Source organism: Octodon degus, unplaced genomic scaffold, assembly GCF_000260255.1.
Source record: "Octodon degus isolate 3935 unplaced genomic scaffold, OctDeg1.0 scaffold00007, whole genome shotgun sequence".
In the NCBI taxonomy this organism is placed as follows: Eukaryota; Metazoa; Chordata; class Mammalia; order Rodentia; family Octodontidae; genus Octodon; species Octodon degus.
The window spans coordinates 32660969-32678322 of NW_004524583.1; the positions used below are offsets into that span (position 1 = coordinate 32660969).

A 17354-nucleotide genomic window follows, 5' to 3' on the forward strand; every position below is an offset into this window, starting at 1 on the left:
TGATTCTGAATTAAATCTGAACCTGTACCCTGAAGAGCTACAGGATTTTGGAAGCTGAATCAATGTTATCAGATGAGTTAGAATCCAAACCAGAGGTAAGCCCATTCAGCCTGTTTCCTTTCTTTGGTGGTTACATGTCAGTTGACCCTTAGTTCAGGGGACAGCAAAGTTTTTCTTCTTTTCTTTTCTTTTTTTTTCAAAGTTTTACTGTGATCTGATAGATAGGTTAGGCCTTGTGACCATGTTCTTTTTGTCTTTTTGAGACAGGGTCTCTCTGTATGGTTTAGGCTGGCTGTGAGCTCACTTTGGCCCAGGCTGGTCATGAACTCTCAACAGTCCTTCTGGCTCAGCCTCCCAAGTGCTGGGATGACAGGTGTATGCCACCACACCTGGCTGAACCAAATGGTTTTGATTAGAAAAGTAGTTTATTATTTTTCTGTTACTAAGTATCTTAAAGATTTAAAAATTCTATTTTTATTCTTTGTGATTATTTTTTAGTGGGTATTTATCATTAAGGATATATGTACATTTAAGTAATTACATAATAGAAAACCATTTTATATATAAAATGTATATGTCATATGTCATCTATATGTAATTTGTATGTGTATATATTACCACAAACCATTCTTTTATTAATTTTATATATCTGAAAATACTTTCTTTCTAAACATAATTGGGAGATTTAAAATATTTTTTTCATTCTTTTTCTCACTTTAATTATAGTGAATCTTTTCCATAGTGGAAAGATCACTGAGCTACGAATCAGATTACTGAAATTTGAAGACTGGCACTGTTCCTAATTTGTTACGTGATCTTAGACAAGTCACTTAATATCTGCAACCTATGTCCTTATTTGTAAAATATCCTTTGAATCTTATTGATTTAAGGAAGATTAAATGAACCAGTATGCTTTGCAAAATGTGCTCAGTACAGTGCAGCTGATTTTTTAAATAGCCCATTATTTTAAAATAAAATTATTTTTGTCACTTTTTGGAAAATGTTAGAGGTTATCTTGATTAGATAAGTTAACCTTTCTCTAGAACAGAGGACTTGGTAATGTAACTTTAAATATTATAGTCTAGTTTTTCTTTGAATATGGGTGAGTCTAGTAAATAGTCAAGACTTAAGTACACAATCATCCTTTGGTAATTCAGAGGTATAGAAACTTCCTCACAACCTGTATTTCTCAATGTTGGTTTTTTTCTCTTCTAGCTTCTGGTACAGTTTGTTCAGAATACCTCCATCCCACTGGGACAGGGACTAGTCGAGTCAGAAACTAAGGACATTACTTGCTTGTCACTCCTTCCAGTGACTGAAGCCTCAGAATGCAGTCGGCTAATGTTACCAGGTAAAAATCAAGACCACCACTCATGGGTACAGAAGTCCTGAGAGCCAGGCAGCATAGTGTAATTCTAGCCTCCTCCAGGCCGAGGCAGGACGAGGGAAAGTTTGAAGCCAGTGGGGGTACTTCATGAGTCCATATCTCAAAATAAAGTAAGACAAAGGCCTCAGGGTGTAGCTCAGTGAGAGCTTTTGCCTAGCCTGTGATTGGCTCTAGCTGCAATAACCAGTACCCAGGAGTGTGAGAAAAACAAACCCAAACACCTCTGTCAACTCTATGGCACTGGTAGAATGGCTCACTGATCTTACAAGTGACTGGCAGGAACTGTACAAGTTAGGAGTCATGGGAAAAAAGCAGCAATGGAAGTTATAAGTATATTAGTAGTTCAAACCATAGATATGATTCTCATCATCCACACAGTGAGAGGGAGAAAAAAAGCCAAGGCAGAACTTTGGAACTTCCTATTGAAGGTAGAGAATACAGTGGAGAGCCTGAAAGGAAGGAAGGGAAATAGAGGTCAGTTAGGTGATAGGATGCGTATCTGCATTGATTGTGACCTGGAACCCGAGGAGGTCAGTGTGTCCCATGGTCCTGAGCGGCCCAGTGAGCTCAGGCTACATGGGGGCCATCACTGACTTTGGCAGTCCACAAAGGGCAGAGGGTCACAATATCAGTGTAAGGCAAGTCTGGTGTATAGTTGAAGTAACTGACATTTTGTAAAGTTTTCCTCGCAGTAAAATAGAGGGGAAAAATAGAGGGAAAGGGGTAAAATAGGGGGAAATTGAGGTTTTCTTGGTTTTTTTTGAGACAGGGTTTCACTGTGTAGTTCAGGCTGAACTCAAACTCATGGAGTCCTCCTGCCCAGCCTTCCAGGTGTTGGGATTACAATCATTTGTTAACATGCCCAGCTGTGTCTGAGATCTTTAAGGATTATTTTATGCTAAAAGAGCCAAAAAAAAAAAAAAAAAAAAAAAGAAAAGAAAAAAAGAAAAAGAAAGAAAGAAAGGAGCCAATTACAGAAGCTAAAGAGAGAAAGATATTGAATAGTAGGAGGTAGAATTATGGGCATGGAATTAGATTAGCTTTGGGTAGGTAGAAAGGGACTCTCACTTAACTGTTATCTGGTAGACTTTATTTTTGGATATAATTAATTTTTTGTATTTTGACTTTTATTTTAAAATTTAGAAAATTGGCCGGGGAGATAGCTTAGTGGCGTAAGTGCCTGCCTGGCATGTGCAAGGTCCTGAGTTTGATCCCTGGTACTGCAAAAAAAAAAAAAAAAAGTAGACATTTAATCAGGTAGGGTTAATATTAACTTGTTGGTGACAATGTCTTTATTTTTATTTTTGACAATTTGTTTTTTTTAATTTTTCTTTATTTCTTTTTTTGTATGAAGGATGAAACTCAGGACCTTGTACTTGCTGGGCAGGTACTTAAGCCACTGAGCTATCTTCCCAGTCCTTTATTTTATTTATTTATTTATGTCTTTATTTTTTGTGCTTAGGACAGGCTCTCCAGGGTCTCACTGCATAGGTCAGACTCATGGTGAGTCTCCTGTTTACAGTCTCCCCGGTGCTGGGAGGCTACAGGCGTGTGGCACCACTCACTTGCCATCTCAGTGCACCGGGGCAGGGCCAGCACAGCAGGCCCAGGGGTGGGACTCCCGGCCTCTGCAAGGTTTGGTTTTGGTTTTGTTTGACAATTTGTTTGTTATAAAGTTTTCTAATTACTATCCTTTGGTAGTATTTGTTTTTGAATGACTTTAAAACTGCCTTTGGGGGCCCGGGGAGATGGCTCAGTAGAATAAGTGCTTGCCTGGCAAGCACAAGGGCCTGAGTTCAATTCCCAGTTCCACAACAAAATGAATAAATAAATAAACTGCCTTTGGGCCGGCTAAATAGCTCAGCGGATTAAAGTGCCTGCAAGCAGGCGCAGGGACTGGAGTGTGACCCCCAGGCCTACTGTGCCAGCTCCACCCCTGGGCTGCGCTGAGATGCCAAGTGAGACACACCTGGAATCCCAGCTCTTGGGAAGCAGTAAACAGGTGGATCACTACTAGTGCAATATAGTAGTGAGACCCTGAACACCCTGTAGGCCCTTCTCTAAAATACAGAACAAAAAACAAAAACAAAAAAACAACCAAAATTGCCTTTAACTTTTAAACATTTAAGAAGGCTAGATAAGCCAGCACACACCTGTAGTCCTAGCATTTGGGAGACTGACATATGAAGACTGCTGAGAGCTGAAGGCCTACCCGGGCTACATAGTGAGTTCAAGGCCAGCCTGAAGTACACAGCAAGACCCTCCTGTCTTAAAAAGCCGAACAAAAGGGCAGATGTCTTAAGTCAATCAGCATCAGTTTAAATTTCCCTGTCTAGAGCTTGTCATCTGTCTCTCATTTTCTGCTTTTCTATGTTCAGAGTCATTATCCCAACCCATTATGCATTTTCAACCTGTGAAAATTTCCAGTTACTAACACATTTTTATATGTTAGGCTTTTTTCCCCCTGAATTTTCTCTTTAAGTTTTAATTTACTGACTATTTGGACAACTATGAAGGAAATGAAATGGGGGGAAATTCTTTTTACTGTTAGAATGGCTGTTGTCAAAATAATGACAGGTACATATAGTCAAGTCTATGGAGATAAAAGAACCCTTGTACGCTAGGTAGGAATGGGGCACCGCATGCTTGGCTGGCCTCACCCCCATGTGTGCTGGACCGGCCACTGAGACTGGGCATGGTGGTGCACGCCTGTAATCCCAGTGCTGGGGAGGCTGAAAACTTGAGGCTGAGCTGTGTAGTGAGACCCTATACCAAATATGTTAAAAAAAAAAAAAAAAAAAGAGCTGAACTAGGTAGGAATGGGAATTAGTATAGCCATTATAGAAGATGGTATGGAAGTTCCTCAACCAAAAACACATAAAAAGCTAAAAACATAAACATGATGTCAGACAGCAATCCTGCTTGTGTGTATATCCAAAGGAATTGAAATCGGTGTTTCATTATAGTTCTGTGTTTTAAAAGAAAACAAAAATAACAGAAGAGGGCCAGGGATGTAGCTTAGCAGTGAAGTGCCTGCCTGGCAAGCGTGAGGTCTTGAGTTCCATTCCCAGTACCCCCAAAAAGAAAAGAAAATATAGTTCTGCATTTATATCTTACATTCAATATAAAGAGCTGTAATGCAACATTAATCCAGATCTGTAATGTAACATACTCACGATTCTATAAACTTTCATTTGTTTCCCAGGCTGTTTTCAGTATGATGGCTTAAGGGGCCTTACACATGCTAGGCACATGCCCAACCCCTGAGCTATATCCTCTTAAATTTTATTTTGAGATAGTTGGTACAGGCTTGCCTCCAACTCAGAAATCCTGCGCAGCCTGCTGAGTTACCAGGGTTGCAGATGTGTACGGTGTTCCCAGGTTCTGTTTTGTTTCCCCTCATTATTCACCAGCACTGTCATATGCAAAATACCGACGTTCAGAAGGTGCACCACCAATAAAATTTAAAATTTAAAGCCTCTTCTTGAGTTAATATTCACTGTATAGCTATATTTTTTAAGAAAAAAATAGTGATTTCTGGCTTCTCTGTACCATATCCTATCATGTCCAGAGGTGGCTGGGTGAGTATGAGTCGTGCCAAGTGCCAGTGAACTCTCCTCCTCAGCTTGTTGACTGCCTTTAGAGCTAAGAACCACGCCTGTACTTCTGTGAAGTAGATTTGTATTTACAAATGAAAGTGCGGTGTACTTCCATAGGATTATTATCATTGGTTTTGTTTCATTTTAAGACGGTCTCACAATGTAGTTCAGGCTGACGTTGAAATCACTGTAGCCCAGATTGGTCACAGACTTGTGGTGATCCTCCCGAGTGCACCAGTACCCATGACTTGAAGGTGCTGGATGTTGGAGCGTACTGAATACTGTGTGTCAAAATGGTGAGCTCCTTGGAAACATAAGCCTGTGGTATTTTCCTTTTACTAGATGATACTTCAAATCATACTAATTCCTCCAAGGAAGTTACTTCCTCAGCTGTATTGAGAAGCCTTCAGGTGAATGTGGGCCCAGACGGAGAAGAGACAAGGGCTCAGACTGTACAGAAGTCCCCGGAGTTTTTATCCACTCCAGAGTCTCCTAGCTTGTTACAAGATCTACAGCCAAGTGATAGCACTTCTTTTATTCTTCTTAATCTAACAAGAGCAGGTAGGTATTCCAAACTCTGCCCATGCCTAACAAAAAATTATGGTTGGAACATAGGTAAATCATACTTAAAATGCAAAGAAGCATTATTATTGGACTATTTCGAAGAACTGATGTGGTCTGGTGATTCAGTTGAGTGTGCATAGGGACAGGAAGATTCTAAGATGACACAGCAGGTCTTGTTTGGGAAATGAGGTGGTGCAGTTACTGACACAGTGACACAGAGCAAGGCTTAGAGAGGATGGATGTTTACGACAATTTGTGTCACTAATGATGTGATTTTGGAGGACCATTCGGGAGGAAGTGTTCTTGAGAGAGTTAGAAACAAGAATCCAGAGTCCTGGGAACTCATGTGAGTACATAGCAACATTCAGGAAACGGCAGGTATGAAGCATTAACAAGCATGTCTGGAACTCTGAAAACAAGCGAGACTAACGACAGAAGTGAGCTGCTAGATAAGAGTGTGGAGGGGTGGCAAGTGAAGGGAGGAAAAGCTGTAAAAAAGAAGAAATGCTGATCACACAGATTGTTGCAGGTTGGGCTGTTGAGCTAAGCACGTGGTCTGGTGCCCCTTAGCAAGAGCAGCGGTTACTACAGTAGTGAAATTGGAGGCCCTGGTAAGGAGGTAAAAATGCTTATGCAATTTAGAAGAGACACTTGCTCAAGGAACTTAACTTTGAAGGGACAGGTAAGACAATAATAGCTAGAAAAATACTTCAGGTTTTCTATTTTGAAAAGTGAAAAGAGAGATGAGCTAGAACACTTTTAAAGGTGTAAGGAGGAGCTGACGATAGGACACAAGTGAAGGACATGGGAGGAGATGACTGGTTGTGGACTTGTAGCCCTTGAGGGTGGGGCTGGCCAGGTTGCCAAGGACAGTGTAACCTTTAAACAAGGGGAGAGAAGGTGACCACAAGCCTGTGGGCTGCAAATAGAAAAGGGGCAGCCTAGTCATCTGCAATAACAGAAACTCAGGTGAGAGGCAGAGATCTGAAGTAGCTGCTTCAGGACATGGGTACTTCCAGTAATACTAATTCTGGGCCAGGACAAATAAAAGATTTTTTTTTTTTTTTCCGGTATCGGGGATTTAACTCAAAGATGATTTTTTTGGCTAAATTCCGAAGTTATATCTGCTTGTTTCTTCCAGGTCTGGGCTCTTCGGCTGAGCACTTAGTGTTTGTACAAGATGAAGCAGAGGATTCTGGGAATGATTTCCTCTCCAGTGAAGGCGCAGACAGCAGCATTCCGTGGTTCCTCCGGGTGCAGGAGCTGGCCCATGACAGCTTGATCGCTGCTACTCGTGCCCAGCTGGCAAAGAGTGCCAAAACCAGCAGTAACGGTAAGACTCACGCTGTGTTCTGCTCATTCTTACGGGGAGACTTTAGTAGTGTAATAGCTCTATTTTGAGTTCTGTTGTTGAGAATGGATGGCTAAAATTATGTAAATTGTGTCTTATTTTGTGCAAAATAACTTGGTCATGCCAGATTTTTGTGCAGAATCCACTGAGGTAGTATCCTGAATTCTCAGTTCCAAATAATGTGCAGAGTGCTTTTCTCCAGTCCCAGGACTTGAATCTAGGGCTACTCAGCCGTTTTTTATTTGCGATAGGGTCTTGCTAACTTGCTACGTTGCCCAAGCTGGATTCAAAATTGCTGTCTTCCTGTCTTGTTCCACTGTGCCTGCCTCAGAGTAACTTAAAGGGCATCTGTAAAAATACAGGCCCTGGGTTATCTTGAACTGTTTATTGTAACATTCCTTAATATATAGAAACAAATTCTGTGTAAATTTGTTTTATTTAGAGTTTTATTAACAGAAAAAGCTATAAAACTAATGAAATAAAATTAAAGTCAGTGTGGCAGGTAATGCTTCATGGCAGCTGTGATCACCACTTGTGGCAACTTTGTAATCAGCTGTGGCAGATTTGGACCTGCTTAGTTCACTTCAGCATCCCTGTAGTTTCTCTATGTCACTCTAGTCTATTCCAGTAATTTTAAAAGTATCATCCCTTGGGCCGGCCTGGTAGCTCAGTGGACAGAAGCACCTGTTTAGGCAGGCTCAGGCTGGGGTTCCATCCGTGGTGTGCTGTGCAGGCCCTGCCCCTGGGGAACCCTGAGGTGGCAACTGAGACTGGGTTTGGTGGTGCGCACCTGTAATCCAGCTTTCGGGAGGCTGAAAAGAGAAGGATCACTACGAGTCCAGAGAGATTCTGCAGATCCTGTACTAAATACATTACAAATAGATAGATAGATTTTTTTTAATTCTCCCTGCACTGTTGATACCACTGGGCAACTTAAAAATGCAAACTCTCAGCCCCTATTCCAGTCCTACTGAGACAGAACTTGTCTGATGTGTGTTAAAGCTTGAGATCCATACTGTATTCAGACCACACCCAAGCTAACCTAAAACCTTTGCTTATGTAACGTAGCATTAATGACTATTTTAGGTATGCCTCCGCCTCTCATCACACTCTCATTACACTAACCGCTAAGTTAGTGCTATATGGGTCAACAGTAACATTATCACAAAACAAGTACATAGCTATCTGGAGTTCATGAAGGTGATCTTCTATATTGTGCTTAACGAGTATTTTTAAGGGTTTTTTTTGTTTTTGTTTTTGTTTTTTTTCTCCTTGAATGAGTTCAGGGCACTTTTGGCTGGCTGGACTTTTGTGGGGATCGAACTCCAGCAACCTGAGGCTGACAACTTTGTGGAAGCAGCCACTTAAAGAACTGAGCTAGGGCCAGGCCCCCTAACGAGTATTTTTAAATTACCACTCAGGAACCGATCCAATAGCTCAGCGGACTAAAGCGCCTGCTTAGGCAGAGTGCGATGGTCAGGGTTCCATCGCTGGCGTGCTGACAGCCCCACCCCGCGCACCGCTTGAGATGGCAATTGAGACTGGGCGTGGAGGCGCGTGCCTGTAATCCCAGTGCCTGGGAGACTGAAAACAGGAGAATCACTAGGAGTCTGATCTACAGAGTGAGACCCTGTAGGCCCTGTCCTAAATATAAATAAATAAATAAATAACCACCAATATGAAATTAAAAGTTAAAAATATTCTCACAGAAGGGTCCCACAGATACTTCAAAGTATATGTTTTCAGCAGAGATGAATTTAAACTTTTATTAGTTTTGAATTAATTTTGTCCGTGTTTACCATAATGCTGCCTAAAATGGTTTATTTTACCTTTTGGGGAGGATTCTTTCTGAGTCTATTTCCGTTTTTATTTGCATTCAGAAAGTAGTGCTGGGGGTTGAAGAGATGGCTCAGTGGAATAAGCACTTCCCTGGCAAGTGCAAGGGCCTGAGTTCAATCCCCAGTTCCACCAAAAAAAAAAAAAAAAGTGCTGTATTTGGAAGTAATAAACAGCATAGGGAAGAAGTCTGAAATTTAGAATCTGAAGTTCAATTCAAACCTGACATCATAGTAGCTCTCTGCCTTGGGCAGTTGAAGCTGTAGCTTCAGTGTTTTTGAGGAGGAGGGTAAGGGGAATCAAACTCAGTATCTTGTGTTTGGCAGGCTGGCACTTGTGCTGCTGAGCAGCTTTTTTCTTATGCAAAGCCCAGCAATCCAGGTAGTTGGCCTGCTTGAGTTGTTCGGGGATTAACTGAGATTCTATGTAGGAATCAGGGAACTGCTTTGTAATCAACAAGCATTGTGTAAATGTTTTTCTTACTCTCAAAATATATTACCTTTCTAGTTTAATAATACCTTACATTCTTTTTTTTCTTTCTTTTTAATACCTTATATTCTTGACTGTAAAGCAAACCCAAGCCAGGCATAGTGGCACACACCTGTAATCCCAGAATTAAGGAGACTGAGGTAGAAGGATCTCTGAGATCTTTCTGGGCTACAAAGTGGGTTCAAGGCCACCTTTAACTACAAAGTGAAACCCTGTCTCAAAAAAAGTGAACCCAAATATGAGTCAGAAATACAGTTCCAGAGTCACGCCATTTTGTACCTCACAGGTAGTGAGCGTGGAAACAAGTTTTTAAAAAAACAGTTCCATTTTCCTAATGAGATGACCTTCCTAAGTCTTTGACATATAGATAAATTAGCCTGTTACTATTTGAAAATTTTATTTTTTGGTTGTTTATATGCACTTTAATTATATGAAGTATATCCCTTTAATATTGCTCTTTACCTACTAACGTGTAATGAAATGATTTTATTTAATATTTTAATTCATTTTTTATGGACATCTTAGTCATCATTTTGTGAGTCCTTTAGCACAGGTTTTCAGAGCACACCATATCTAATTTGCTTAAAATACAGAAATGATTTTGTTGGGGCTGGAGAGATGGCTCAGTGGTCTGAAGCACCTACTTAGAACAAGCTTAGCAAAAGCATCAGGGACCGCGGTTCAATCCCCCAGCACCACATGCCAGCCAGCCCTGCCCCCTGGTGGGCTGAGCTGGCCTCTCTCTCTCTCTCTCTCTCTCTCTCTCTCTCTCTCTCTCTCTCTCTCTCTCTCTCTCTCTCTCTCTCTCTCAAATAAATAAATAAATAAAATTTAAAAAAAAAAAAAAAAAAAGAAATGATTTTGTTTATGATGCTGTATGTCAAGTTAGCAGAGGCCTTTGGCCTTTGTAAATAGGGTTTGTGAAGTTTTACCAGAAGGAGGCCGTATGTATTAGTTGCTAATTGTTTATAGTTACTACTTTGCAAAGTTAAATAGTTGTGCCTGAGACCGTACAGCTCTAAAAGCTCTTAAGTATTTTATTCTCTGGCTCTGTATAGAAAAAGTTTGCTTACCTCTGTGATGTATGACAGTTTTAGCAGCAATTTTATCTCAAATGAAAAGACCTATTCAGATACCTAGGGACTGGGGAGATAGCTCAGTAGAGTAAGCGCTTGCCTGGCAAGTATAAGGTCCTGCGTTCAATCCTCAGTACCACAGAAAACAAACAAACAAAAATATTAATAACTAGGATCTCTTCAAAGTGCTGTGTTGTTCAACACTTGCAATTATGAAGTGCGGAATTTTTTAGTCTTTTCAGTTGGATAACCTCTGAATATCCAAAATGGTCATTTGTTGGGCTTATTGTAAGCGGCTCTATCTTCCCTAACTAGCTCTTAGTTTTAAATGCCAAAGTAACTGACGGAAGCATCTTTTAAATAAGTGCTTGTTTAAGAACTCAAGTATAGGGGCCGGAGAGAAGGCTTAGTGGAATAAGCGCTTCTCTGGCAAGCACAAGGGCCTGAGTTCAATCCCTGGTTCTGCCAAAAAAGAAAAAAAAAAAAAAAAAAAAGAACTCAAGTATAAGGCAGCTCACTTTTTCCTGAAGGAATTTTTTTTTTTTTTTTTTCCCCACAATACAGTACTGGGGATTGAACTCGGGGTCTTCTTGCTGAGCCACAAGCCCTGCCATTGCTTGCTTGCTTGCTTGGGCCTTGCTAAGATGCTGAGTTGCCCAGACTGGGCTCGTCTACCATCATAGCAGTTTTGAATTTGTGATCCTCTCACCTCAGTGTCCTGAGGTAGCTGGGATTCCAAGATGTCCTTAATACCTGGCGGCAGCTCTGCGCAGTGGCAGTACCGTAGCCAATGAGGTTCATCCAAGGCGCGATTATTGCTAATTGAAAACTTAATACCTGGCGGAGGAAATTTTTTAGGGAAAAAAATGATTGCCTTACAGTTGAGCACATACTGTATTGTCAGTCTTCATTGTTGAAGAGAAGGGATATCATTTTTTTCTGTTTCATAATTGTATGAATGTTCTTTTCAATATCTTAATGTATTTTCAAAATGGAATACACAAAGCTTCAACTGTTCACTACTTTAAGTCTTGGAATCACAGAAGATTTCTACAGACTTCCCATTGAAAATTGTTTTTTGTTTTTAGGGTGTTTGTTTGTTTGTGTTTGTTTTTGTTTTTGGTACTGGGGCTCGAACTTGCCAGACAGGTACTTATGCCACTGAGCTATATCCCCAGCCCTTCAACTGGAAATTAACTGCAACTAAGGTTGGTAGGAAATTTTGTCCTATTTAAATTGGGCCTGTGTGTATATAGTGGCTGGGAATCAAACCAAGGACCTTGTGCATGCCAGGCAAGTGCTGTGCCACTGAGCTATATCCCCAGCACTCAAACAAAAATTTTTTAAAATGCAACAATATTAAAAAAGAAAAAGTTAATAATAACTTGAAGAAGCCATCCTAGATTCTGCCCTGACCTTGAAGCAGTTTGTTTTGTGACTAGAATTTGGTAAAATAGCAAGGAGAATGTAAAATTGAAAGAGAAAATGGATAGAAAACTGTAGGGAGAAAGGTTTATCGAGCTGTTTGTAGAGGTTTCAGTCCACAGTTGGCGCGCCCCTAGGCAGGGTGGCACGTGGCAGAGGGGCAGCACTCAGCGGCAGCACAAGACAGCGGAGGCAGTGGACAGGGAGCTGAGTAGTTCTTTGTTTTCAGAATGTGAAAAATACAACTTATATGTCCTATTCTTGGCTTTTGAGAGTGTAATTTGGCAGTATAAATCTTATTTCCAAGTTACACATATAGTGGTATTAAACTCCATATGCTCATAGCAGAATTAAATAGGTTAATTAAGTAATTTCTCTGTTGTTGTCCAACTGTGTCTTAAAGAAAATGAAGGTAGATTATCTTCTGACACTGAGGAGTTCCAAGGAAATGAAGGAAGCTAGGTGTGGGCAGTGCATGCCTGTATCCTAGCACCTTGGGAGGCTGAGGCTAAATTTAAGCCGAGCCTGGGAATTTATTGACATCCTGTCTTAAAATTCAAAAATATTTAAAAAGGGCTGGCTCAGTGTGAAAGCCCTGAGTTCCGTCCCCTTAGCCCCCTCTCCCTCCACACAAAGTGAAGGGAAAAACACCACTTGCTAATCTGTAACTTACATTTATTTATTTATTTATTTATTTAGAGACAAGGTCTCGCTGTGTAGTCCAGGATGGCCTCAGACACAGCAGTTCTCTAGTCTCAGCCGCCCAAGTGCTAGGATTACAGGCATGCACCATCGTACCTGGCTTAATAAAATTTTTAATTAATTGATTTCACTTTTTTAGATGGTACTTGGGATTCAGCCCAGGGAATTTGCACTGAGCTGCATCTCCAGTCTGCTTTAAAAATTTTTTAATTTGAGACAGTCTCACTAAGTTGCCCAGGCTGGGATAGAATTTGCAATCTGGCTTCAGCCTGGAAAAAATGCAGAAATTCCAAGTGCAGCCCTTTCGGCCGGAACCGCCATCTTCCAGTAATTTGCCAAAATGACTAACACAAAGGGCAAGTGGAGGGGAACCTGGTATATGTTTTCCAGGCCTTTTAGAAAACTTAGGGTTGGGGCCGGGGAGATGGCTCAGTGGAATAAGCGCTTCCCTGGCAAGCACAAGGGCCTGAGTTCAATCCCTGGTTCCACCAAAAAAAAAAAGAAAAGAAAACTTGGGGTTGTTCCTTTGGCTACATACATGCGAATCTACAAAAAGGGTGATATTGTAGACATCAAGGGAATAGGTACTGTGCAAAATGGAATGCCTCACAAATGTTACCATGGCAAAACGGGAAGAGTCTACAACGTTACCCAGCATGCTGTTGCATCGTTGTAAACAAGCAAGTTAAGGGCAAGATACTTGCCAAGAGGATTAATGTGCATATGGAGCATATTAAACACTCAAATAGGCGTGATAGCTTCCTGAAACGTGTCAAGGAAAATGATCAGAAAAAGAAGGAAGCCAAAGAGAAGGTACCTGGGTTCAGCTGAAGCGCCAGCCTGGCCCTCCAGAGAAGCACACTTTGTGAGGACCAATGGAAAGGAACCCGAGTTGTTGGAACCCATTCCCTAGGAATTCATGGCATAAACTGGGGATGTTACTCTGCCATTCAGCACCTAATAGGCAGCTTAAGTGTTCTAGGTCCTATGTAAAATTAAAATCATCCTGTGTTGTAAGGGTGGTTTTCTTAGTTGAACAGGTATGTGGTGCCTTCTTACCTCAGAAATATTTGCAGCAGATTTTCACTGTACCCAGTAATTGTGTCTAGCCTTTACTCTTCAGTATTTTCTTGCTGAAAGATACTGCTGAGGTACTGTGCAGGTGTATACCCAAAAATTCAAATATTTATAAAGTATTTATATTGGCTTGAAAATCTTGTAAATCATCATGGGGAAAAGATGTATCAAAATAAATGGAAGTCACTTCAGAAACAAACTTTAAGTCCATTTCAGTTAAATAAATTGTTTAAAGCAAAAAAAAGAAAGAAAAGAAATTACAGGTTCCCTACCATGCCCAGCTGATTTCACTTAAATTTAATGGAGGCACTATTTTTGCCTCCATTTAATCTACTGAGAAAAACTCCAGTAGATATTTAACTTTTGCTTGTGTTTTGTTTTGGTGGACCTGCGGATTGAATTCATGACCTTTATATTGAGCTTCATCCATCCTTTGTCTTTTTTTTTTAATTATTATAATTTTAAGACAGGGTCTTCAAAACCACAAAGTTGCTTAGGCTCATCTCAAGCTTGTAGTCCTCCTGTGTTAGTCTCCAAAAGTGCTAGGATTACATACAGTGGTACACCAGTATGCTTGGCTTCTCTCTACTTCATTTATTTGTTTGTTTATTTAATATGGTTGTGAATTTAAAAATCAGCTAAATTTTTGCATTTCAAAATACTTTATAACAAAGAGAGGTGGTACACTATGGAGCCCTGGCCTAGGACCACTGATCTCCTGCTGAGGGATATGACAGAGGAATAAAACACAGACAGGATAACGTATTTTAGTTACAAGGGGAACTGGATGGTTAGAGTGACAGAAGGGCTGAGACCACAAGGCTCGGTGTCCCTGGCCTTCATGGGGCGTACAACTTGATTGGGAGTTGTGCTGGGGGCTATAGGAAGTGATGGAGGTGAACATCTGATGCAGGCAAGGCTCAAGGATTGGAAGAACAAAGCAGTTTTGGAAAAGCACACAGGGACAAACAGATCATGGTTAACTAGTAACTTGATTATCTTCTGGGACTACTGAGCCAAAAGGAATATGGGTGACTCAGAGTCCCCAGCTGGAGTGTTTCTCTTGCTTTGGGGCTCCGGGCCTTCATAGACTGTCTGCTAGTTTCAGTCCTTGCCTTTGGCTTGGGGATTAATTACATCCCCATGCCAGCTGTGGGCCTCACCACACATCAGGCCTAGGACAGACTCTTGATTCAGTTTATTTATTTATTTTTCTTTTTTGGCGTGAACTGGGGATTGAACTCAGGCCCTGTGCTCGCAAGGGAAGCGCTTATTCTACAGAACCATCTCCCCGGCCCCATCAGTTTATTTTTATGTCAGTTCATTAATCTCAATCATTGCCTATACTGTGCTGCATCAGACTGGCCCTCAGCAGTAGAGGAAATCAGGAGATGGGTCTTTATTCTCCAGAGTGACAGAAAGCCACCAAAGTGACTTCAAAATGGTGGTCTCAGATAGAAATAGGCCAGAAGCTCACACTAAGTCAGAGTGACCACATCTCCTTAAAATACAGGATTGTATTACTTGAACTTTTAAGTCTTCTCTGTCATATCCCATTTTGGTTATTGATTTACGTGCTTCCTTACAAATTTGTATAGTTCAAAATAGGTATAATTTTGCTTGAGATTTCTGATAAGAAACAATTTTGGATATTTCTTATGTTTATCAAAGAGGCCTGCACAGATGTGTGAAAGAAAACATGATAGCTGCTGACAGTTCTCTGACTAAGGAGATGGGAACGTAAAAACTCTTATTTCTGTTGTTAAACTGAAAAGAGCTGAGGAAGGTGAAGTTAGATATCTGATTAATGATCACTAGAAGTGAATTATAAGAACTTTATTTTTTTTTAAATTTTTTTATGTGTGTGTGTGGCCAGCTCAGCCCACCAGGGGGCGGGGCTGGCTGGCATGTGGTGCTGGGGGATTGAACCGCGGTCCCTGGGCTTTGCTAAGCTTGTTCTAAGTAGGTGCTTTAGACCACTGAGCCATCTCACCAGCCCCATAAGAACTTTATTGTTTGACCCTACCTATCTGAGCACAGTCCTTCCCCGGATTATAAATATGTGACTGTGTTATAGGAGAAAATGTCCACCTCGGTTCTGCTGATGGGCAGCCCAAAGATTCTGGAGCCCTTCCTCAAGTGGAGAAGAAGCTCAAGTGTACCGTTGAAGGATGCGACCGGACATTTGTGTGGCCAGCTCATTTCAAGTATCATCTCAAAACTCACCGGTGAGTGTATGGAGCGTAAGAGCAGTGATGCCTCCTGAGAACCTTGTCTCCCAACTGACACATTAAAGGAAAGCAGGACTACAGCCGCCTTGTGTTTAAGGTGTGACTCTTGGCCTTTTTTAAAGTCTTATGTAAAAAACAAACAACAAAACCTTGTGTAAGTGGCATATGCACGTAATACCCATTATTCCGGAGGCTGAGGTAGGAGGATCACAAATTCAAGAGGGGCAATTTAACAAAACTGTCTCACAGAGGGCTGGGGAGGAGCCAGGGAGATAGCTCAGCGGCTTAAGTGCCTGCTAGTAAGTACAAGACCCTGAGTTCAATCTCAGGAACCAAAAAGGGGTGGAGGGTGCTGGGGCTTGACTTGGTAACAGAGCACTTCCCTGGTATGTGAGGTCAATCCCAGTACCGCCTACAAAATAAAACAGAAATACATAAGCCGGACTCCTATACCAAAGCTATGAAATGAATCATCTATCCAGATTGGAAATTTACTGTATACCTGGAGAGTGATGAGTTTGACTTCTCAGCTCTAGCAAAGATACTTCCATGTACTGTTACTTACATGATTGTTTTTGCAGAAATGACCGCTCCTTCATCTGCCCTGCAGAAGGCTGTGGAAAAAGCTTCTATGTGCTGCAGAGGCTGAAGGTACACATGAGGACACACAATGGGGAGAAACCCTTTATGTGCCCTGAGACCAGTTGTGGCAAGCAGTTCACTACAGCTGGAAACCTCAAGAACCACCTGCGCATCCATACAGGTGTGTGCAACCCCAGCATTTCCTGGTGCTCTCCTCGGATCAGCAAGCAGGTGCTTGCCGTTCCATAGAAGTAAAGATACTGGGTTGTTGCTGGAATGCTGAAGATGTGATTCATTTATTAAATGCTTTGTTATACGCTTCAATCCATAACATTTATTAAGCTTCGCTTCTGCACGAGGAATGGACAGTGTTGATTTCGCCTAGAGAAGCCTAATGTGTAGGAAGAGATACAAGCGCTTCTTAGATTAATAATAATGAAACAGGGACAAAATCAGTCTGTTTTCAAATCTCTAAACAAGCATAATTGTATTTTGGGCAGTAACAATTATTGAGCATACAGAACACAATGGGATGAGATGGGGAAAATACAAAAGAAAAGATGTAAGTCTTTGACTTGTGGAGTTTGCTTTCTTGTGAAGAGCCTCACAACATGAGGAGGAGTATGGGAAGTAACTTATTCTGAGTTGTACAGCCTGTTAGTATTAAAAGAGAAAAATAAAACTTTAACTCTTAATTTAAGGGTCTAAGTAAGGCTGGCTTTCTAAGCCGCTTGTTAATAAACGTGCAGTCTGATGCCAGAGCGCAATCACTAAGTGACCATCTGAAGATGCAGGATTGTTCCCTGTGCTCCTGCCACTGTGCTCCTACCACTTCGCCTCTTTTTTTTTTTTTTTTTGGTGAAACCGGGGATTGAACTCAGGCCCTTGTGCTTGCCAGGGAGGCACTTATTCCACTGAGCCACCTCCCCGGCCCTTTCTTTGTTCATTCTTGCAGTGCTAAACTGAGCACAGGTGCAGTTACAGGGTACTTAAGTATATTCTGAGCTGAAGGCACAGCTGTGCTAGGTATTAAGC

At 41.2% G+C, this 17354-nt stretch overlaps 1 protein-coding gene and 1 pseudogene across 4 annotated transcripts in view; both read left to right on the plus strand.

Annotated features, from left to right (window-relative positions):
* The first annotated feature begins 2 nt into the window (after positions 1 to 2).
* The window catches only part of Znf410 (zinc finger protein 410), a 35501-nt gene continuing 18149 nt past the window's right edge, over positions 3 to 17354 (plus strand). For 3 of the 4 annotated variants that reach the window (XM_004624851.3, XM_023703555.1, XM_023703565.1), the window contains exons 1-6: positions 3 to 95; positions 1216 to 1351; positions 5329 to 5547; positions 6692 to 6883; positions 15584 to 15734; positions 16319 to 16500. In XM_004624851.3, the coding sequence (XP_004624908.1) occupies positions 63 to 95; positions 1216 to 1351; positions 5329 to 5547; positions 6692 to 6883; positions 15584 to 15734; positions 16319 to 16500 (913 nt within the window). In that variant the 5' untranslated portion in view covers positions 3 to 62. The remainder of the gene's footprint in view (positions 96 to 1215; positions 1352 to 5328; positions 5548 to 6691; positions 6884 to 15583; positions 15735 to 16318; positions 16501 to 17354) is intronic. The other variant, XM_004624852.2, reaches the window with a different exon arrangement.
* Positions 11064 to 11174, plus strand: LOC111813374 (annotated as a pseudogene).